Here is a 22,058-nt window from a genome sequence, read left to right on the forward strand (position 1 = left end):
ATGTTCCCATCATGGCCCGCCCTGGCCCGTCCTATCCTGGGCCTGTCCCTGGCCCGTCCTATCCTGGCCCTGACCCTGGCCTGTGTTAGGCCTGAGCTCCTGAGCCATCAACATGGTTGGGCTGACTGCACTGGGCGGGCTGCCTCCCCCTCCTTCAGAGCGTTCCTGGGCCCTGCCGTGTCCGTGGGGTAGGGCCCTGCCGGTGGCCTCTCTCCCAGGCAGCGCCCGCTCAGGACCAGATGACGTCAGGCCACAGCAGTTGCTTCCACCGCAGGTGTGAGAGTGAAGGAGCGGACGGGCACCCGGGGCGGTGGGGGGCCAGGGCGGCTCCACGGATCGTGGGACAGGTCACACTGAGCACCTCTGAGCGCCAAGGAGGTGGGGAGAGAGTGATTTCCCGACACGGCAGGCGCAGGAGCGGGTCCCCAGGGGGTCCTGGTGGAGGAGCACAAGGGCTCGGGGTCCAGAGCAGGAAAAGTTCACAGTCACAGAGGCCAGGGGCAGGATGGGTGTCAGCGGGCACACAGTCCAGCGGGCCCAAGTGACCTCGTCCTCCGTCTGTGCTGTGAGGCGAGCGGCCATGGCCCAGGTTGTGGGGCGCTGAAGGCCACACGTGAGGGGCTAGCACGTCGGCGAGCAGGGCTGGGCTGGGCTGTGAGCACCGCTGGGGGGAAGGACACGGGGCAGGGCCGCTCACTCACGCCACTCAGGCTCACAGGAGAGCGCGAGGGCTCTGTGCTGAGGGTCATGGCCGGGGGGTGGGGGACGGCCAGCCCACCTCCTCATGTGGGGAGCCTGTGGGCCACACGCTGAGGGCCCACCTGTGTGGAGCACACGGGAAGGGGTGCCGCGGAAGGCCTGGCTTTTTGCCGAGAACATCACCAGAGGGAAGGGGGGCCGCCTGGGGTCAGAGGTCGAGGGTAGTGGCGGGTCCCCCAGCGCCCCTGCTGCGGCTTCCCCGCGGCCCAGATGGGAGGATGCCCGGGTGGGGACGGACCTCCCAGGAACAGCCCCGCTGCTGCTACGTTGGGCCGCCCCCCAGAGACCGCGTGGTCTCCTGTCTCGTGGCACCTGTCACCCAGGGGACTCCTCCGCGCACCCCGGTGTCCAGGCCTGTGTTCTCACCGCCTGCTCTTCTCTCCCAAGACGATGGCGCCATCAGAGTCTGGAAGAACTTCGCAGATTTGGAAAAGAACCCAGAGATGGTGACTGCTTGGCAGGGGCTCTCGGACATGCTGCCGACAACCAGAGGTGGGTCCTCCCCGGGGGCTCAGCGGCCACATCCCCCTTGGGGGTGGCTCCCCCCAGACCACCTTCCTAGTGCCCAGACCATAAGCCAGCTGGCCTTCTCGCCCCCGTGGCCATGGCCCACCTGAGGTGCGCACCTGCCCTGCCTCCCTGTTGGCGCGGCCCGTGGCTGGGAAAGGACCTGCGCTCTGTGCTTCGTTCCCAGAGGGACTCCCTGTGGGCGAGGACAGTGCACGGCAGGCGGGTGTGTGCTGGCCAGTGGTGGAGGCCGAGGACGCTGGCCCCACCCGCACGGGGCCCACAGAGGCGCTCTGGGAGCTGAGCTGAGCTCAGCGGCGCGGCTGACCGGCTCTGCCTGCTGCCCATAGGGTGGGCCCACATGCCGCCCCGCAGGCCAGTCGTCCGGGGGCTGGAGCGGGATCTGGACTGGCGGCTCGTCTCCTCCCGAGAAGCCCAGCTGTGGGGATCGGGGTCCTTGTCACTAAATGGACAGGGAAAGCGACTCCGTCCTGCTGCCCCTGCGTGGCCGGCCTGGCCTTGCTGCGACTTCGTGCACTTCCCACGTGCCCCCGTCTGTGTCCTGTCGTCGCGTGGCTGTGCTCGTCATAGCCAGTCATCTCCGTGGCTCCTTCTCTTCCCTCCGTCCCAGCACCTGTCCCGAGGAGTTGCTGCCCCTGGGAGGTGACCTCACACGGGAGAGGCCGCCCAACCCCAGCACGGGCGGCTCCGGGCAGGAAGCTCTTTGTGGGCTGCTTTAGAATGTCGCTGTTTTTTAATTATCCTTGGAAAAGAACAGTCATCCATATCTGTCCCCCACCCCACCTGAGGCCCCAGCACGGCCACCTCTGTGTGGCCTGGGCCCCTTCAAGCCAGGTCCCATGACAAAGCAGCGATCACCGGGTCCTTCCACTGTGGTCCCAGTGTTCCCGGATTAGAGCAAAGGTTTGTCTCCCCTGCAGACCCCATTGCCCCGCACGTGCTGGCAGCTCTGCCATCCCTCGATGCCCCGTGGCACCCCACCCTGACCTGGGCACTCGTGCTCGCAGCTTGCACGGCCAGCAGTGACCCCGAAGACGAGGTTTCTGGTCCTTCACTTCCCACTGCCATCCAGCAGGTGACGCACCTCAGGCCCCAGCCACCCCTCCAGCCCCTGCACACAGAGCCAGAGACCCCTGTGTGGACGTGGCGGGGGCTCAGGGCCAGGCCAGAGGACGGGAGAGTGGGAGCCCTCCGGCAGCTTGGGGTACATTGGTTCTCTATTCACTTTGCAACCGCCGCCTCTGTGCCCCCAAACGATGTGGGTGTGGTTTCCAGACACCAAGAACTGTCTCACCCACGATGCCGTTCCCTTTGCTTCAGCCGAGGTGAGGGACGCCGGGAGCATGGCTCGCGGGTGTGGTGGGGTGTCTAACCGGGAGCAGAGGAGGCAGGGCCGAGGGGACCGATCTGGGTCCTAGGCACCCCTGCACTTATTCCTGCCCGTCAGGAGACCCCGCGTGTCACTCGGGGTGCAGAGAGCCGCTCCTGGCCCCAGCTGTCCGCCGCAGGCCTGACTTGCCAGTGGGTTCCACAGGGGTCCGCGAGCACGTCCTACCGGTCCCGCCCCCGCCCCCGGGGGTTTTCGGAAATCTCCCCAGGAGAGGCGGAGTTGGGAAGGGGCCAGGAGCAGCAGGCAAGGGTCTTGCCTCCTGGTCTTTATCAGTAGGTGGGGGGAGGGGCCTGGGGGCGCCCCGGTTCTCCTCGGTCACGGAGCCACGGTTTGGTCCTCTGCCTTGTAGCCGGGCAGCCACGGGCTTAGCAAATGGTTATTTCCTTTACTCTTCCCGAGCCCCTGGAAGGATGAGAGGGGCGGGACGCCCAGGGGGACAGCTGCTCTACGGGTCAAGACAGGACGGGCCCAGTGCTCCTGGCCAGAGCCAGCCCGACTGGGACTCCCGCCTCGGGATCTAAGCTCTGTAGCCAAGTCACGTCTGGTGGCATTCCGGCCCTCGTGCCAACCACTGGTCACCTTGTGCCTGTCGGCCGCTGGCTTCCTTCCCCTGCCCAGCCCGGAACCAGTCCTGGCCTCTGACACGACAGCCAGCCGAGGTCTGGGCTGCAACCCTAGGGAGACACGTAAAGAGACACGGAGTGAGGCCGCCACGAGCCACTTCCATGGCCGCCGCTCTTCATTGTGTGGGGCACGCGCTGCAGCGCGAGGCTGGCCGTGGTCTGGGGGACCTTCCCCGCTCCAGGTCACCCACGCAGGTGTTCGAAGCCACCCGCCCCACACGGGGCTCCAGCCGGGCCTGCAAGCTGTCTGCGGAGACGCGCCGACCTAGCGTGTCCACCAGCCGTGAGGCGCGTGCCCGAGAATGTCCTCTGAGAACGCCCGCGCCCCCCAGGGAACTCGGGGTGACCGGGCGGCTAGAGCGCCGCTGGCTGGGAAGGCCCTCACTCCGCGGCCGAATCCACTCTGACCGCTCGTGGAGGTCTGAGTCCGCGGTCTGTGATGAGGAGGCGCCGTTTCTCACGGGAGGCGGGTGAACCGGGAGCAGGGTCCGTGTGCCCTCGGCTTGAGGCCCCTCTGGCTGACGTGCGCGCGCATGCACACCCTTGTGCACACGCACATGCACACAGACACCCACCCGCGTGCGCATGTCCTGAAGCAGAACCCAGGTGGGCCCCCCTCAGTGCTCCTCCGCCCCCGCCCCCACGCGGGTGTAGCCGCCGGGCAGCTCCTGCCACTGGCCACACCGGCCCTGTGTCCTTCTGGCCCCCGAGCCGCCTGAGCCGACGGCGCCTTTGCCCTCGGAGGCCCCTGGGACCGGCCACAGTGGACTTCGCAGCGGCACTGACGAGCGCTCGGGCACTTGGAGGTTCTGGTGGTGCGTGTGGTTGGGTCTCGCGATGAGCCCCTTCCGATTTCCAAAAACCCTGGTAACTGAGTGTCCTCATCTGTCGGGTCCATTTTGGGTGAGGTCAGCCCCTGCGGTCGGGACCGTGGCACCCTGTGGCCTGGGCCACCCCCACCTGCCCCCTCCCCCGCTTCTTTCGACTTGAGTGTTCTTCCTGCCCTTTGGGGTTGTGTGACTGCTGACTAGCCCCATGTGAAGCCTGTGATCCCTGTGTCCTCGGAGGTCTGGCCCGAGAGACCCGCCGTAGGCAGGGACAGGAGTGCCTTCTCTCTTCCCCGAGACCGCCCTGGCAGCGGGTGGGAGCCTGGCCACTCTGCGCTGGTGGCATTTGTTCTCACGCCCGTGGAGCTCTTCGGGGCCGTCAGACAGTTAGGGCTGCTGTGACTTGCATATCTGTCCCGTGCACACCGTGCCCTCCCGTCTAAAAGAGCATCAGCCAGCGGGCTTGCAGAGGTTACAGGACGGGTCAGGTAGCTGTGGAAAGCGCTGGGAAGAAGTTGGAAGGAAAGCCGTCGAGAGGAAGCTCCCTCGGGTCTGAGGCCTCGTGGTTGCACCTCCTGGGCCCCTTTATCCCACACACGGGGACTTGTGTCCCACGGGCTCGGGACCTTATGCCTCCCCTCTGCTGCGCTGGCTGCCTTCCTCGGGGCTCCTGCAGCTTTCAAGGACGGCGCTCTGCAGACCGCGCTCGTCCGGCCTCCGTCAGGACGGAGGATGACCCGACAGCACCCCCTGGAGGCAGGGGGTGGCCACTACCGCCTCCCGGACCCCCGGACGCATTGGACGGCCCAGCTCTGCAGGCCGGACACCAGGAGGAGCATTTTGGTTTCATGAGAGCAGAGAAGTCGTTCCAGATCGAGATTGGTTTTTCCACCTAAACTTCTGAAAAATAATTTTTTTCAGAATTTAATCCGAACTTTCTTATAGCATCTGTCTTCACCTGAAAAACCCACATATAAGCTTCACAGCCAGCAGATCTCCCACACGCGGCTGGCGGTGGACACCGAGCTGTCGAGCCGGGTTAGCAAACGGGAAACCTGAACGATCCCAACTGACCGTCGCTTTTCTCTCGTAATGTCCACCTTTGGGTACCTCATGAGGAGATGGGGCTCGCAGACCCAGACTCAAGTGTGACCCTGACCTGTGACTCACGGGGTCAGGTCTAAGCGCAGAGAGCCTTCGTCCTGGCCTGTGTCCCACAGCCCTTTGCAGGAGCTGGTGGCGTTCTCCGCAGGGGGGCAGACGAGGCCGTGGGTCTGGGGGCCCCCGAGCCGCCACAGCGAGGGGTCGAGGAGCTGAGAACGAGAAGGGCCTTCAGATCTCGGACTCACGGTTCAGTGTCTTGTGACCCATTCTGGGAGCTCATCGTCTGCGTGAAGGCCCGGGAGGAAGCACCAGACGACAGGAGACAGGCTTCTGCTCTTCCGGAAGGAGGAACGACAGCGTCACCGTCTCTGGAAACCTAGAGAAAAGCCAGAGGACCACCTTCCGTGGATGGAGCCGGGGAAGGCAAGAGGCCGGACGGCGCCTGGTTTAGCCGTCTCAGCTGCCTGGGGGTTCGTCGGACTTGCTGCTGTGGACAGAACCCGGGGTGGGACAAGGCTGGGGCCCTTCTGCACCTCGGCACCCCCGAGAGCCAAGAACACATCATCCCGCCTGGTGCGTGTGAACGGCGACATCAGCCTGGGGCCTTTGGTGTTAATATTCATCAGCCGGGAGCGGCTCGGAGCAGGCTGAGGGCCACGGGAGAGCCATGATGGCCCCGGCAGAGGCGCCTTGAGCCGGGCGCTCCTGGAGCCGCCGGCCAGCCTGAGCTCGGTGTGTGCCGGAGCAGGAGCTGATGGCGGCTCCAGTTCCTCCAGCAGCGCAGCTGAGCTAGAATCGGGGTGGGCGGGACGCAGACGGGAGCCCCCGCGGTGCAGGCATTCGCGGGGCCGGACACAACAGGGAAGCTCGGCATTGGCGTCCCGCAAGAGAGAACGGGGACACCTGGCCACAGGCCCATGGTGCTCCCCTGCGCCAGGGGACAGGCCCCTCCTTCTCAGAGTTGCAGAACTACAGCTCCCCTGGGTCTGCCTCAGGTTGGGGGTGGCAGGTCCCCAGGTTCAGTCCGCATGACAGGGTCCTCAGCGGGCGGTCTGGACTGGCCGCGGTGTTACAGAGATCCAGACTGTTAACGCGTTTGTCCGTTTCCACCGTTTACTGGGCCGGGATGCTCTGGGGTCTCAGAGCCACACGTCCCAGGTACCCTAACCCATCTCTGCCCCACGGATCTACGTCGTAAGGAAGATGTCCCCTCTGGCCAGGTTCGAGATTGGGTGGTGCGTCCGGGGCCTGGACCCAGGGTAAAGTCGGGCAAGATTAAGGGTCTGCATCTTGGGGGAGTGCCCAGCCCGCCCCACCGTGGGTAGGGGGGTCAACCATCCCAGGAACGTGGAAGGTGGTCGCGTGTGCTCTGGGGTATTGTAGTTTGCCGGGCGGGCATGAGTCCTCAGCCTTTTTTTTTTTTTTTTTTTTAGATTTTATTTATTTATTTGACAGACGAGATCACAAGTAGGCAGAGAGGCAGGCAGAGAGAGAGGGAGGGGGAAGCAGGCTCCCTGCTGAGCAGAGAGCCCGATGCGGGACTCTATTCCAGGACCCTGAGATCATGACCTGAGCCGAAGGCAGAGGCTTTAACCCACTGAGCTACCCCAGGCGCCCCAAGTCCTCAACTTTTTAAAAAACCTCACTGAGGCTGTATGCAGAGCCGGCACAGGGCGGCCTGCAGCACGGACAGCCCCGGCCATACACAGAGCCTGCACCAGCCCCGGGGGGACACACCCCACCAGCTGGCCGAGAGTCCCTGGGGCCCGAGGGGATGACCTCTGCTTGTTGGTTGAGGGTTCCTAGACCCCCATGTGGAAGCATCGCATGCAGAAGACTCTGGGGCTTGAGCTGTCCCGTCCATGCCCGCTGTGGCCTCGTCTGGAGCAGGACCACCACGTGCCTGTGTCCAGATCAGGAAACCGGAGTTGATGAGGGACAGCCGCCTTCCTGGCACCGGAGGCTCCACATCCAGGGCTGTCCCTCTGTGCGATGTGTCTCAGGGTCACAGGGTCCGAGAATATGGCTCTCACCACGTTTCAGGCCCTTGGGCGTCCTGTCTGGGGTCCCGTTCGTCCGTCCCTGCAAGTGTCTGCTTCCCCAGACCAGTGCACGGGACACAGGAGGACCCAGCCGGCCGCAGTACGCAGTACGTGGGCGGCTTTCCTGCCCTTTGACCGCAGCACTTGCTGCTTTCAGCCACAACGGGCTCGGCGTCCTGGAGTCTGGAGCTCACAAGCAGCCAGAGCTCGCGCGCGCTTCACTCCCTCTGCGCACGGTGGGAGCGGACACGCTCCCAGAGGCGCTGCACCTGATGGAGGCGCCGAGGCCTGGGGTGTCAGCACCCAGCTCCCTGCGCCCGAGAGCGTCCTCAGAGCGGTGATGAAGTCGGAACAAGAGTGTCAGAGCCGGCCCTGGCCCGGGCGGGCTCCCGTGAGGAAAACGCCGCAGGAAGGAGGCTGCCCCCCGCCCCTTCGCTCGGGCCTGGGTCGGCCGTCCAGAGCAAACCAGAGCAGGCCCGCATGGCTCACCCCCGGCGCAGGGCCGCTGCATACCCTCTCCGCTTGTCCCCGTGACCCCAGACTGGGGGACGGAGACATGGACACCATCGTCCAGATGCCCTCTGGCCTCCATGCTCGCTGACTGCCCGGCTCCTAAGTCCCCGGCGGGGCTGACACCGACAGCAGGCGGCCGGCCAGGGACGTCTGAACGCACAGGCGGTGTGCTGTCTGCCGCGGCGGCCGCCCCCGCACATCCACGCCTCGGGGGGCCCACGTGCTCTGCGGCCGAGCGGGACGATACGCACATCCCCGCCAGGAGAGAGCCTTGTCGGCAGCCTGTCGCAGCTCTGTCACTGGGACAGGCTGGGAGCACTGGCACCCGTGCTCCCGTCCGCCGCTCCCCCAAGGCCACGGCCTACAGGCTGACGTCCGGGGTCTGTGGTCCAACCACTGCACTTTGGACTTGGGAATTCGCCTGTTCTTTAAAAGACCCTCACAGAGTCTATACCAAGCAGATGACTTAGAGTTTCACGCGTTACAAAGAACACTCCTGAAGGCTGGAGCCACTGCAGGAAACCCAGGCCTCACCTTGACCTGGGGCCGGAGGACGTGTAGGTTTTCCCGAGGCCAGCTGGACACAGACCAGCAGACGTAACTACCCCCATGTGACCAACTCATGCCTGTCCAGTTTCATTGTTCTCCCGGGTCACACCTGACCTTTCAGCCCCATTTTGACTTGGATCTTCAGGGCCTTGAACAAGCTTCCATTTGAGCCCAGTGTGTCCCCATGGTGGAGGCTTGTCTGTCTCCCACCATACGAGGCTGTGTGCCACCCGGCTGTGTGGGCATCCCTGCCCCGTGGTGCCAGGCCGTCCGTCCCTCGTCACGTCTGCTTGCCTCTCTGCTGCGTCAGCGGCTCCAGCCAGCCTCACAGAGGCGCGGGGTCTGTCTCCCTCCCTAGCCTGGCCCGTGGAGGGAGTGGCCCCCGGGACACCGGCTGGGGCAGCCGCCTGGGCATGCCAGCGGGGCCGGCCCAGGACCACTCCCGGGGTCCCTCAGCTGGTTCCCGAAGGGCTGCCGCTTGGAGTAATGCCGTGGGCCACCTGCCTGCCACTGCTCTAGGGTCTTGACTGCAGAGGTGACGTGCTAAGGGGCCCAGGATTGACAGGAGCCACCCAAGGGCCCAGGTCAGAAGTCGCGCTCTCCATCCTCAATGTTACCGAACTTGTCAAGCCCCGGGAACATGGGGTCGGGAACAGTGGGGCTTCAGACACTCCTTCCCCCAGGACGGGGGCCCTCAGCACCCACCTGCCGCCCTCCCTCCTGGCTCAGAGAGCTTCCTGCACAGTCACCCCCCACATCGTGAACACCCCGTCCCGTTTGTCTGCCCTTCCGCACCGCTGGCCATGTCTGCACACTCGGTGTGGCCTCCTGGCGTGGGGGGGTCGTGTCCTGGCACGGAGCAGCCAGTAGGGACCGCCCCAGGGGCCCTGTGTCCACATCCAGGAGGTGACTGTTTGGTCAAGAAGACCCCCACCCATCTGCGTGAGAATGTTCCAGAACATTGTCATCCACCAGAAGGAAACCCCGTGCCCACAGGTTCAGTGTCTTCCTGCAGAGGAAGACGTCCACAGCTGGGCCGAGTTGTCCACACTGAGACGTCTCTCCAGGGCCCAGCCCTGCTCGGGGGGGCACCTAGGGGGTAGCCCGGGGTTCGGAAGGGAGATCAGGGCCTGGAGGGAGGTCCGCCGCCCAAAAAGGACAAAGTAGAAGAGAACAAGGCGTTATGGGGTCTGGCCTGAGAGGCCTGGAGAACAGGGTGCCCAGGGCCGCAGGGGCCGCAGAGCAGCAGAAACGAGCTTGACCAAAGAAACATACAAATGAGGTCATCGCGTAAGTGACGGAACAGGAGAGATCTTGGTGGCACAGTGCAGGTCACAGCACATGTGTCTGGAGGAAGAAGAGTGGGAACACCAGCGGCCGCGGGGTCTAGGGGAGCCCACCACGGGGTCTCTGCCGCGGCTGCAGGTGCGGCCTTGCCTGGGGACCCTGACCCCACCCCCCAAGTGCTCACGGGCCTCGAGAAGACATTGCCGCTCCAGCCGTGGTGTGTGGAGTCAGGGAACGGATAAATGCTAAATGGTCCACCGGACCCCAGCCTGTGGGGCAGGAGGAGTCGGCACAGTGCGGCCTGGAAGGGGAACACGGGTTCCTAGAAAACACGCCCCGTATAAAATTGGTGGCATCAGCGGAAACCATCGCGGTGCGTGGACAGGGCGCCTGGGTGGGGGACGCGCACAGCCCGGCATGGGAAGGTGCCCGCGGCCTGGGGACGGTCCAGCCAGGATCAGAGCAGGCCAGCGAGACTTTCACTGGTCTTAAGTCTTGCTTCCTTTCAAAAGAACGAAAGGAGGGAAGTGCCCGCCGCCGTTTGCTCGGGGTGGCGGGTGCGGGGCTGCTGCTGGGCATCTAAAGCGCAGACTGGCTTGAATAGACCACCCGTGAGGTTGTCATGCCACCTTTAGGAGCACTGCAGTCACTCCACGTGGCCCTGGCGTGGGCCTCATGCCCGGTGCGCTCTCCTCGGCCTCTGCAGACTCCCGCGCAGCCCCGAGAAACCGCCTGCTCAAGCCTTGACATGGCCGAGAGCAGCGTCGCCATGCCCGCTGTGCCCGGGAGGACGGGCATTTTGAACCGACAGTCCCAGGACGGTGCCGTCCCAGCAGCAGATATCTGGGCAGGGCGGGGATCCAGGGACCCCAAACTGCTGCGCCAACCCAGACTGCGAACCTGGAGCTCCCGTGGGGTTGGGGACCGGGCCGTGGCTGGGGTGGTGTGGCACTCCGTGGTGCTGAGTGGCTGCCCGGGACAGGGTCCCAAGTTGACAGCGGAACGGTCTGTCTCTCCAGGAGCCGGCATGGTGGTGGACTGGGAGCAGGAGACCGGCCTCCTCATGAGCTCGGGGGACGTGCGGATCGTCCGGGTCTGGGACACGGACCGTGAGATGAAGGTGCAGGTAACCGCAGCCCCCGCCCGGCCTCCCGGCTCTGCTGCGCCCCCCCCAGACAGGCCCCTGTCCCGGCAAAGTGAGAGTGGGGAGCGTGCGGGGGAGGGAGCGTGCGGCCTTCACGCTGTCAGGAGCTAATGACCTCTCACGGCCCATTTATTGGGATGCTTTGACCCTGCATCACGGTGTGATTACGCCTATGCTAATCCTAATTGTTTCCAGAAGTATTGTATCCATGCAAATTAGGGAATATCAAGAAGCAGCAGGTGAAAACATTTTAAATTGGAATGGTGAGTTATTTGCGTGCCTCTTAAAGCATCTTTTATTTCTAGTTTTAATCAGCAGAGCAAGGACAGAATTGGTTTTGACAGAGGCATCCTGGAAGGGGCCGCAGGGCCGCAGACAGCTGGGGAGCATTGAGAGTTTGGGTGGTGGTGCTGGCTGTGGCTTGAGGCCCAGGAGCTCCGCCCTCCCGGCCGGCCCTGGGCCTCCCGCCAAGCCCCCAGTCACACAGGCACCCGGCGGAGGAGGACGGGCACCGGTGGAACTGGAAGGGCTGGGGATGGGGAGCCGACGTGAGGCCCGGACACAGTTGTCCGAACGGCCACAGCCCGAGCAGAGGCGACCTCCCTCTGCCCTGTGCTCAGGTCCTGCAACGGCACAGTCAGCCTTTGTCACACGTCCTTTCTGGGGCCTGGAGCTGGCCAGTCCCTGCCGCTCTCCCGTGCAGTGTGGACACCTGATGCCGGCAGCCCCTACTCGGGAGCCCGTGCCCCCAGCACTTGTCTTCAGCTCGGCTGCCCGGGGCTCGTCCCTGGCCCCCCGGCCCCCTGCAAGCCTCGGAGCAGGTCATGCGTCCCAGAGGTGTGGCTGCCGCCCTCGTCCTCACGCCTCTTCGACGGACCAGGAGCCACACGTGTGGGATTTCTTCCCTGGGTGCCCGATAGCAGCAAAGCCCTGATGAGGGGAAAGTGCCTTCCTTCTTGTGGTCCCTTTGGTCCCCTGCGCTCTCCTACCCGACATTCCTCACCCCTGCATTTATGGCCCCAGCAGGAGTGGCAAGGATGCAGCTCACAGAGGCAGAGCCCCTAGACCCGCTCCTGAACTAATTAGGAGGATCTCTTCCTACCAGAATGTGTTTTGTCTTCCTTTTGGGAAAGAGGGAGACTCTGGAAAGTTTAATTGGTACCAAAAGCCGGTTCCCAGAGTCGTGTGCCGGCTGCGGCCTGGGGACAGGGGACTGGCTCTCGGGTGGGTGTGGCCTGACTCACTCGGGTCCCCTGCGGGCCCCTCAGGCTCCCTGGGCCTTGCACGCCTTCTCTGGTGCAGAAGCCCGGGGTCCCGTGCCGGGGCGATGGCGCGACCGGCCGCTGTTGGGGGCCCTCACCACAGTCCCTGTGTCCACACCCAGGACATCCCCACGGGTGCTGACAGCTGCGTGACGAGCCTGTCCTGTGACTCCCACCGCTCCCTCATCGTGGCTGGCCTCGGCGATGGCTCCATCCGCGTCTACGACCGGAGGATGGCGCTCAGCGAATGGTAATCGCCCCCCGCCCCAGCACCCTCCAGACAAGGTCCTCATGTCGCTGCCAAGCCTCTGGGCCCAGACAGAGTGAGCCTCCCAAAGCCCACCGGGCACCGCCCGCCACCAAGGCCACATTCCCACGGCACGTGGAGGGGAAAAACCAGCAGGACGGGGGCCTGGCAAGATACTGCCCTCCCTGAGCTCGGTTTCCCCCCTGTGCATGGTAGACGGCCAAGAAGACAGTGTCAGGGAGTCCCCGCGTGGGCCCTGCGCCGTGCTGAGCGACATACATGTTGTGGCTGTTCCGGGCTCTGGGGGCAAGTCCTAGGCCAGGGGCCAGGTGGGGCCGGGCACTGGGGGGCAAGTGCTGTTACCTGTGGGCAGCTGAGGTGCTCGGGTCCAGCCGCCGGTCACTCACCTGGGCCCCACGGCTGATAAATGATAGTGTTGTCTCCGGGGGCCCCCGGGGCGATGTGCTTATTAAAAGCCAGGCCTGGCCTTCGGGGGTGAGGAAGGGGCGAGTGGGCAGGTGCCGGACGTGGAGCTGAGGGAAGCCCATGGGACAAACTGCTGGATGGGCTGGGCTGTTTGCTGCCGAGGCCTGGTGCTGGGCCCGGCATCCGGTGGGGGTCTCCCAGGACAGACCCGAGGCCGGACCGGTGCTGGCTGGGCCCGCACACGCCCTGCAGGCTCTCTGCAGAAGGGTCCCCACAGAGAACAGGCAGCACCCCCAGAAAGCCGCCATCGTGAGTGTGGGGAGCGGGGTTTCCTTCTGGGCCGGCTGTGAGCACACGGAAACCCGCTCGTGGCGCGCTTTGAAAGGGTGAGTTTTCTCTCCATCGAGACGTCGTCTTGGCTACCCGGAGCAGGCAGTGAGGTCCCAGATTGCCAGAAAGAGCCGAGGGTCATGGAGCGGCACATGCCCCATGTGCTGAGGGCAGCGACACGGGCACCTGCGCACCCCAGCTCTGACTCGTGGCTTGCCGTGTGTGGTGGGTCCTCCGCGCCAGGGGTCTCTGCTTCAGCCGCCCCTTGGCTGGGGCTCTCATTCCTGACCCTTGGTGTCGTGGGCTGGGAGCTGCACGTGCCCTGTCCAGGGGGCTCTGGGACGGCTCTGCCGCGCTCCCAACATGACGGTGAACGGTGGGTGGAGGCCACCGGCCCCCCCAAGGGAGCAGACCCTGAGGGCTTTAAATAAACACTCAAAATGAAGTCACACCCTCGGCTTCTTAGCTCCTGCCCGGTGCTGTGTGTGCCAGCGGCCGGTCCACTGTCCCCCCCGCCCCGCCCGGGCAGCCCGCTGTCCCCCTCCCCCGCCGCTGGCCGGCCCGCTGTCCCCTCCCCCACCCAGGCCGCCCTCCAGGCTCTGACCCTGTCCTTCCCCGCACCCCTGCAGCCGCGTCATGACGTACCGGGAGCACACGGCCTGGGTGGTGAAGGCCTACCTCCAGAAGCACCCCGAGGGCCACATCATGAGCGTGAGGTAACGAGCACAGAATGTTTATGAGATATTTTGCTGTAAAAACATTATTTTCTCTTCCATTTAAAATATGTCTTTGGTATTTAAACAGCCGGGAAAGGATGGCATTTCCGGGCAGTAATTAACCTGCGCTTGGGGACTGGCCAGAAAGGTCAGGGCCGATGGGAGGGCAGGGACACGTCGGTCCCCCCACTGGAGAGCCTCGCGGCAGCGGCAGGCGGCTGGCTCAGTGGCGGCTGCAGGGTGTGCGCGGGAGGGGGCGGGCGTCTTCCGGCCCTTTCCTGTGGGACCACCGCGTGGGGCAGTCGTCTGCCCGTAAATCCATTTCTCCCACTCGGTAAACCCCGCGCTGAGAGGGGCGAGTGCTTACTTGCCCGTTAAAGGGACAGCCGATAAGTGACCGTCACAGAGCTACCGTTTCTTCAGAGATGCTCTGTCCCTTGTTTGTAGCATAAAAACAGACCATAGCTCTTAGAACGACACCCGCCAGGGACCAAGGGCACGAAAGATGGCCTCCAGGGGCGACTCGCCGCCTCCCGGCCGCCCGCCCGCCCGCCGCCCTCCCATCCTGTAACCGCACCCCAGCTGCACAGAATCTAATCTCTGGGGCTGGAAATGAAACCAATAACTCACGTCCGCCGCCCCGGGCCTCTGCTTGCTGCGGCCTCGCGCCGTGGAGGCAGGGCCTTTCCTGGCTCTGGGGAGGAGGCCGGGGGGCGTGGTGGCGGGCCTGGTCGCTGCGGCCGGTGGGGCGGGCTCCTGCTGTGCTCAGCGGCCTCGCTGGTCACTCGGGGGCCGGCCTTGGCCTTGAGGAGTGCGTGCGCACCTGGGGCCCTGACCGCGTGAGGCCAGCCCTCGGGGGCCGGCCTGCCCCTGCCTCGCCAGCAGCACCCCTTTCCCGGCAGCGTCAACGGGGACGTACGCTTCTTCGATCCTCGGATGCCCGAGTCTGTGAATGTCCTTCAGATCGTGAAGGGGCTCACGGCCCTCGACATCCACCCCCAAGCAAACCTGATTGCCTGGTAGGTGCCGCCCCTAAGAGAAAATGAGGGGCCTTTGCTGCCCCGACCATCTCAGAGCCCCCGAAGTCAGCCCCGGGTGTCCACGTGACCAGCAGGCACTACCCCCTGCCTGGGAGCAGCTCTCCGGAGCCACGTTGCTGGGGACGGCGGGTGGGTGATGGGCGGGCAGGTCAGCCCCATGTCGGGGATGGTGCCCCGGTGAGAGGACACGCCTGCCTCCCGAGCTGCCCCCCCCACCCCCCCCCACGCTTCACCCCTGGGCCGGCGGCCGGCTCACCCCCGACCCCCTGTGCGCAGCGGCTCCATGAACCAGTTCACGGCGGTCTACAGCGGGAGCGGGGAGCTGGTCAGCCACATCAAGTACTACGATGGCTTCATGGGCCAGCGCGTCGGCGCCATCAGCTGCCTGGCCTTCCACCCGCACTGGGTCTGTGCCTGCCCGCGCCCGGGCCGAGGGGCCGCAGGGGGGTGCGGGGGGCTCGGGAGGGCTCCGGGGAGGGGGGCACAGGAGCTGCGGGCAGGGAGGGCTACAGCCAGCCCCCGCCCACCCCACAGGCGGCGGGCAGGGCGCCCTGGGCTTCTCCCTCCCTGTGTCCAAGAACGGTGCGAAACAAGATCTTGTCAGGTCCTGGGCCACCCCAGGCCGCCTCCGGGAACAGCGCCAGATGCCCCGTCAGCCAGGGAGTCCTGCGCTGCACAGACAGGAGACAGCCCCCTTCTCCTGTCACCCTTCCCCTCCGCCCTGATCCCAGCCCTGGAGAAGCCTTGCAGGGAGGAGGCTGCCAGGACACCCTCGCCCTACCGGTGCTCCCCAGGGAAGGGTGGCCCAGCCCTCACGGTCACTCCCCAAGTGTCTGGGCTCCACCAGAGGCCCCCATGCAGCCCGGGGCTCCCAGATGAATCCCTACAGGGATGTCCTTGTGGTGAGGTGCGGGGCCTCTGCTGAGAGCCACGGCAGGGTGGGGGCGGGGAAGCCGCAGGGTGGCCTCCCCACCTCCCACCCCCGCCCGCCCGCTCACCCGCCCTGCTCTCCTCTGCAGCCTCACCTGGCCGTGGGCAGCAATGACTACTACATCTCCGTGTACTCGGTGGAGAAGCGCACCAGATAGCGGGCGCCCGCCCTGCCAGGCCTCCGTGTACATAGTGGACCCGCCACGCCGCCCTGAACACTGGTCCTGACCTGCTGCTGAGGGCTCAGGAGGCCCCTCGCTGTCTGTCCGTCCGTCTGTGGTCACTGTCACGCCCGGGAGCCCAGGGAAGGGGCCTCTGGTGGAGTCCTGCCGTGTGACAGCCCAAGGACAGTCACAGACATCCCAGCACCCTTCCCGTCCTGTTTTGCTTCTGAGATTTTTAAAGAGGGAGACGCACTCGTTCTATTTTGCGAGGGACCCGAGCATTGGCTCCACAAAAACTCCGAGACAGAAGCCAGCTCCCCAGGGCTCGGCCACCCTGGCGGACGAGGGAGCACTAGGGCTCAGCGTAGGTCTCTGGGCCGCTGCCTGGCCATGAGCCGGCCTGGGCCGCCTCCCCCTGGCTGCAAGCTAGCCGGGGCTGTTTTCTGCGCACGCGCTCCTGGGGGCATTTCCAAGCACACTGGGAGGCGGGGGCATTCAAGAGACAGAGCCGGCACGCGAACGAGGAGACAGCCCAGAGCCCCTCGCCAACTGCCAGTCCTTGCCCACTAGGGGCCTTCATGGCCAGATGGTGTGAGGACTGGCAGTGCCCCTCCGCCACGCAGCCCACCTTCCCGGCACAGGCCCCTCTCCTCACAGACCCGCTAGCAGAAGGGGCCTGTGGCTTTGGATGGGTGAGGCAGGTCGTTGGCCACTCAGCCGCCGTCGTGGGCCACTGGCCCTGCTTCCCTTCAGTGCTGCTGTTCCCCCAGGCAGGTGTGGTGACAGCCACCAGGCCTGTGGCCTCCCACACGGGTGTACACGCATGTGCAGAGCCCACGGTTTGCACACCCGAGCCCACACACGAGTGCACACTTGTGCGGTCCCGAGGCCTCCCACCTGCGCGGCGTCACACACGGGCACGGTGCAAGGGCATCTGTGGGTCAGTGGTGGCCCGTCTGTGCCGCCGCTCGCTGGCGTCTTGCAGTGAGGAATGCAGAGAAGGTTTTTGGCGACTGCTGTGGCGTGGGGCAGGGCGTCTGTGCATGTCTGCACACAGGTGTGCGTGTGTGTCTTCACGTGTGCGTGCACGACCTGGGGCCACGGGGATGGTGTAGCCCCAGGAAGGACAACAGAGAACGTGCTAAGCAATTACAAACAGCGCTTGTAAAACAAAACCACAATGACGATATTCTGAAAAGCATTTTTTCCATTTTCCTTGGGAATCAAGATTATTCGATAGAGTGAGCTGGCTTAACTAGTTCTGCCACTACGAGGCCATAATCGTGGGAATGTGAGTCCCCTCGAGCTGCGGCCGGCGCTGTGCCTCGGCCAGGGTCGTGTCCCCGGGGACCGGGCAGCACCGGCCTGGGGGACCCCCGTGCGCCCCAGGAGCCGGCTCCGGGCCGGGGTCCGCGTGGGCTCCCGGGCCGCCGGCACCCGGCCACCGGCTGGGTCGGGAGCAGCGGACTCCGGGCGGAGGAGCCGAGCCGGGCCGTCTGTGCGGACGCGGAGCCGCCCGCCCGGGGGCCGGCAGGGGCTTCCCGGGTCCGACGCGAAAGTCCAATCATGGAGTTAACCGGGGTCCACAGAGCACGCCCTGAAGGTTCGCTTGTCTCTATTTATTTTACCAAATGAGAATTGCGGAGTGAGTGAGAGCGAACGACAGCCGTTCGTCACAATAAACAAGTGCAGACGCGACCGGCTGCGGCCTCGTGGCTTGGGGGCGGGGCCTGGGCGCGCCCTTCGTGCGGCGGGGCGGGGGCGGGGCCTGGGCGCGCCCTTCGTGCGGCGGGGGCGGGGCCTGGGCGCGCCCTTCGTGCGGCGGGGGCGGGGCCTGGGCGGGCCCTTCGTGCGGCGGGGCGGGGGCGGGGCCTGGGCGGGCCCTTCGTGCGGCGGGGGCGGGGCCTCTCCTCCTGGGGCCTCCCTCCCCGGGGCGCCCCCTCCCGCGGCCGACTTTAAGCCACACAACCCGCCGCCCCGCGGGCGGTGCGCCGGCTGCTGCCCCGGTTCCTCCCCGAGGCTCGGGGGCCAAGTCCGCCTCCCCGCCCTCCCCGCCCCCGGCCGGCGTGCCCCGCGATGACCCGGCCCCACGGCGGCCCCGGGTTGCCTCCCACGTGGGGACGTCGCCCGCCCGACGCTCCCCGGGGTCCGAGGACGCGAGTGGGCGCGCCGCAAAGCGAGCGGGACACGGAAGGTCCCCCATCCCTCCATGGGTGTGGCTTCCTGGACGCCACTTGCGGACAGGCCCTCGTCCCCCTGCGGCAGGAAGTGGGGGGACAGGAATTGAGGAACTCGCCCAAAGCCACGGCCATCGGGTGGCGGCAGAACTGGGATCGCGGCTCAGGCATCCTGACCCCGAGGCCCGCTTGAAAACCTTCACTCCACGGAGGCTGGGGGGTGCTGCGTGGGGCAGGGCGCACCCCAGGTCCACGAGTTATGCACCCCAGCCCCAAAGGGGGGCGATGGGGAGGTTTAGGTGCCCCGGGGTGCAGTGAGAGGAGGAGCCGATGCCCCCAGGTCACACTGCGGCCGTCACAGACAAGGAGCCACGACGCCCAAGACCCAGGGTCACCATCCTTGCCTGCTGTGGGCCTCCCTGGGAGGAGCTGGCCGGCTTCCTGGAGAAATCATGGCCCACTAAGCCCTGGTTGGTTCTGCCGGGGTGAGGGTTCTGGGGGGCTCCGTGTGGGTCCTCGTTCTAGAAGGAATGCTCACACCCCAGCAGCATGACACCTGGGCCCCAGCAACCGCAGGAGTGGGCTCGGCCCTCCGGACGCGGTCGCGACAGCCGGCCGTGGGCGGCAGCAAGGGGCTGGCTGGTGTGGAAGAGAGTGGCCAGGTCTTGGGAACAGCACGGTGGGTTCCCCAGACTGATGACACCCCAGTGCTGGCCTTCCGTGGCTGCCGCAGTAGACCACCACGGCCAGGCTGCCGGGACCGCAAACGCCACTGGCCCTGGAGGGGCCCGGAGGGCACGGCACGTCCCCGCCTCTCCCGGCCTCCAGGGTCTGCCGCATCCCCGGCCCCAGGAGCTTCTCATGTCACATGACTCTGACGCTCTCTGCATCTTCTTCCACTTGTAAGGACCCTAGGGGACAGTCTCCCTACGTCACAGGCAGCTTCTTGGCCTCAGGGCCACCTACAACATTCCCTTGGCCCCTGTCCCCTGGCGTCACGGCCTCCAGACTAGGACACAGACATCCTTAAGGGGCTTTAATCAGCCTATGGCTCCTGCTGTCTGCAAGCTTCAGGGCAAAGACCCCCACCAAGCAGAGCCCGCAAATGCAGGGGACCCTCTGCCAAGAGGAGGTGGGTGGCCACGGGAATGGGAAGGAAAGCGTCTGTCCTACCCTGGGGGGGGGCATCAGCCCCGCTCCTGCCCCCCCCAGACCTCCTGGGGTGGCCGTGCCTCTGCATCACCTGCTGGGCTCAGGACCGCACAGGGGGAGGGCGGCCGTCACCATGGAAACCTGGGATCTGAGCGCTGCGCTCCTGACCCAGGTGACATCGTTTTCTGCGAGAAGGAAACCCAGCCTTCCCACGTCCGTGCTTCCGCAGAGAAAGTGATGTTTTCCCATCAACATTGGTTTTTCCGTTGCCAGGACCTGAGTGCTAACCCGGTGTCCCTAAAAATGAAAGATGGATGCGCGGCAGCACTTGGCCACCAGAGTGGGGGGGGGGGGCGCCAGGGACCCGCCAGGCGACTCGCCTCCCCTCCCCCGGCAGGCCCGGTCCCCCTCGCCTTGGCGCCCTGGGGGAGTGGCATGTCGTGGGGCCGTCCTGCTGGGCCACCTGCAGCCACCGCGCCGGGCAGCTGGGTCCGATCTGCTCCGGGCCACCCGAGGAGCGTCTGCAGGCTGTCCGCACGGGGCGCTGACCGCACACACCTGCGCACGGCAGGTGCACACGCGCGCTGTCCGGTGTCGCGGCCAGCCGCCACTTGCCCCGCGGGGACATGGCGTGTGGACGTGTGCGGGTAGCCCGCGTGCGCTGGTTCCGGTCTCAGGACGAGCGGCCCTGCGGAGAGTGCGGGGGGATTCATTACAGCCCAGGGCTGGGGCGCCCGTCCCAGCGGCGAATTCCAGCAAGCAGGGGGACAGCCGCCGCCGACCCACTCTCCTCCGAGTTTTTAGAGTTTTTAGCCGGGGCTTGACATCGGGGCTTCGCTAGGAACTGGGGCCATCAGCTCCCGGCCTGGCAGGGGGCCGGCCTCAGGGCTGAGGAGGGAGCTGGGGAGAGGGTTTCAGGTACTGTCTGGTGTCAGGCCCTCAGCTAATCCAGGGAAACTTGCGGCGCTCTACCGACCTCTCCTCTTGAAGAGAAGCCCCTTGGAAATCAATTACAGCCCCTTCTTTCCTCCCGTGAGGGGTGGGCTTCATGTCTCCAAGACAGGACCAAGGGCATGCGCCGCGCCCCCCACCCACCTCTCCAGCCTGGGTTAGGGCTGCCCCCAAGGCCCCCGCCTGCCAGGGCGCCACGACCACCCACCTACACCAGTGAGCAGCCTGCTTGGCCACACAGCCTGGTACGTGGGGAGGGGGACAGGGGTCCAGAGGCAGAGGCCCCGCAGGAGAGGGGCCCCGGGGACCACGACAGCCCATCCCCCATCGTGCATTCTGAGCCCCACTTTCTCCTAACTGGAGGGTCCAGACCAGGCACCTCCAGCGGCCCCAGCCAGCTAGGAGGGAGCCCCAGCCATGCACGGGACCCCGGGCTCCCCAGGGAAGGGGGGGCAGAGGCCAGCAACAGCTAAAACCAAAGGAAGAGGGAACCCCACGTGGGTTATTCTTTCTTTTTTGCTAAGTACCAGAACTTGCCAGACTGGGGGAAAAGCAAATGACGCCCCAACAAGGAGCAGCCCGTAAAGGGCTTCAGGTCCTGTCGTGAAGGCAGAGCCAGCCCCGCCCACCGTGGCTGTGCGCCCCGTGGCCGTCCATGGCCACACTCCACGGTAATCTCAGCCAAATGAAAACCCCCGCTGCCTTTTTGCAGAAATGAGAAGACCAACCCTCAAATACACATGGAAATGCAAGGGGCCCCGAAAAAAGCCAGAAAAACCCTGAAGTATTGGTAGTTCCCTGTTTCAAAACTCACTATGAAGCTACGGTGATCCAAACGGCGGTGCCGAGGTCTTTACACGCGGTCGCACGGGGGCTCACACACGAATGTTCTTGGTCGCGCTGGTCACCACAGCCGAGAAGGGACACAGCCCAGGCGTCCACTGATGTCCAAATAAACAAAATGTGGTCTCTCCACGCTGGAGCATTTATGCCCAAGCTCTGAAAAGCCAGTGCCGACACCTGCCACGGTGTGGCCGGGCGGGGAGAGGACGGACACCGGAGGCCACGTGTCCTGTACTTGTTCTTTTATGAAAGATCTGGAGTCGGAAATCCACAGAAACAGAAAGTCCGGGGCCACCAGGCCGGGGAGTGACTGCTTCACAGGCATGGGTGCTCTCCCGGGTGAGGAGAAGGTGCTAGAATGCACAGAGGTAGTGGTCGCACGGCGTTGTGAAGGCACCAGATGACTGAATTGTTGACTTTCAGATGGTGAGCTGTGCGTGACGTGACCGTCACCTCAATGAACAAAATACCCAGAGGCGAGAGAGCGTGGCTCCCGAGGGGCCTGTGGGCCGGGCTGGGTTTGAATCCGGACTGCGCCTGCGGGAAACAGGCGCTCCTCCGTCTGCGCCCGACCCGAGGGAGGGCGAGGCTGCAGGGACACGCAGGGCCTGTGACGCTGGCACCTGGGGACACGCAGGCCCCAGAGGGGCCGCGAAGCCTGCAGCCCCCGCACCAGGCCCGCAGACGGCCAGCTCTAGAGGAAGCGGTTTGGGGACCGGGCAGCCCCGTGGGAGCCCCCCTGCCGCGAGGCCAGCTGGGGACGGGCCCCAAGAGCCCTGGGGGGCAGCAGAGCGGCTTCTGAGCACCGAGTGCAGGAGCGGGTCGTGGAGCGCACCTGCTGTCCCGTGTGTCCCAAGAGCCCTGCTCGGCCGCTCACCACAGGTCCACGGGCGCCCCGGGTGTGAGGATGCCCAGCAGCCACACGAGTGGCTGGCTCCGGGCTCCCTCTGCGGGGCTGCCGTCCAGGTGGCGGCTGGGACAAGGCCCCCGTGCTTCTACGGCCCAGTCTCAGGAGGACCGGGCACTCTGGGGTCACTCCGAGAGGCACTGACAC

General features: G+C 65.6%; 1 protein-coding gene across 1 annotated transcript in view; it reads left to right on the forward strand.

The window, feature by feature from the left end:
- The window catches only part of RPTOR (regulatory associated protein of MTOR complex 1), a 316,629-nt gene extending 299,506 nt beyond the window's left edge, over positions 1–17,123 (forward strand). Inside the window, exons 28-34 of the mRNA XM_080826085.1 lie at positions 1,147–1,251; positions 10,642–10,748; positions 12,151–12,278; positions 13,661–13,747; positions 14,650–14,766; positions 15,064–15,193; positions 15,807–17,123. Of these exons, the coding sequence (XP_080682211.1) occupies positions 1,147–1,251; positions 10,642–10,748; positions 12,151–12,278; positions 13,661–13,747; positions 14,650–14,766; positions 15,064–15,193; positions 15,807–15,875 (743 nt within the window). The 3' untranslated portion in view covers positions 15,876–17,123. The remainder of the gene's footprint in view (positions 1–1,146; positions 1,252–10,641; positions 10,749–12,150; positions 12,279–13,660; positions 13,748–14,649; positions 14,767–15,063; positions 15,194–15,806) is intronic.
- The last annotated feature ends 4,935 nt before the right edge of the window (positions 17,124–22,058 follow it).

The sequence above is a fragment of the Martes martes genome (assembly GCF_963455335.1).
Source record: "Martes martes genome assembly, chromosome: 16".
Lineage (NCBI taxonomy): Eukaryota > Metazoa > Chordata > Mammalia > Carnivora > Mustelidae > Martes > Martes martes.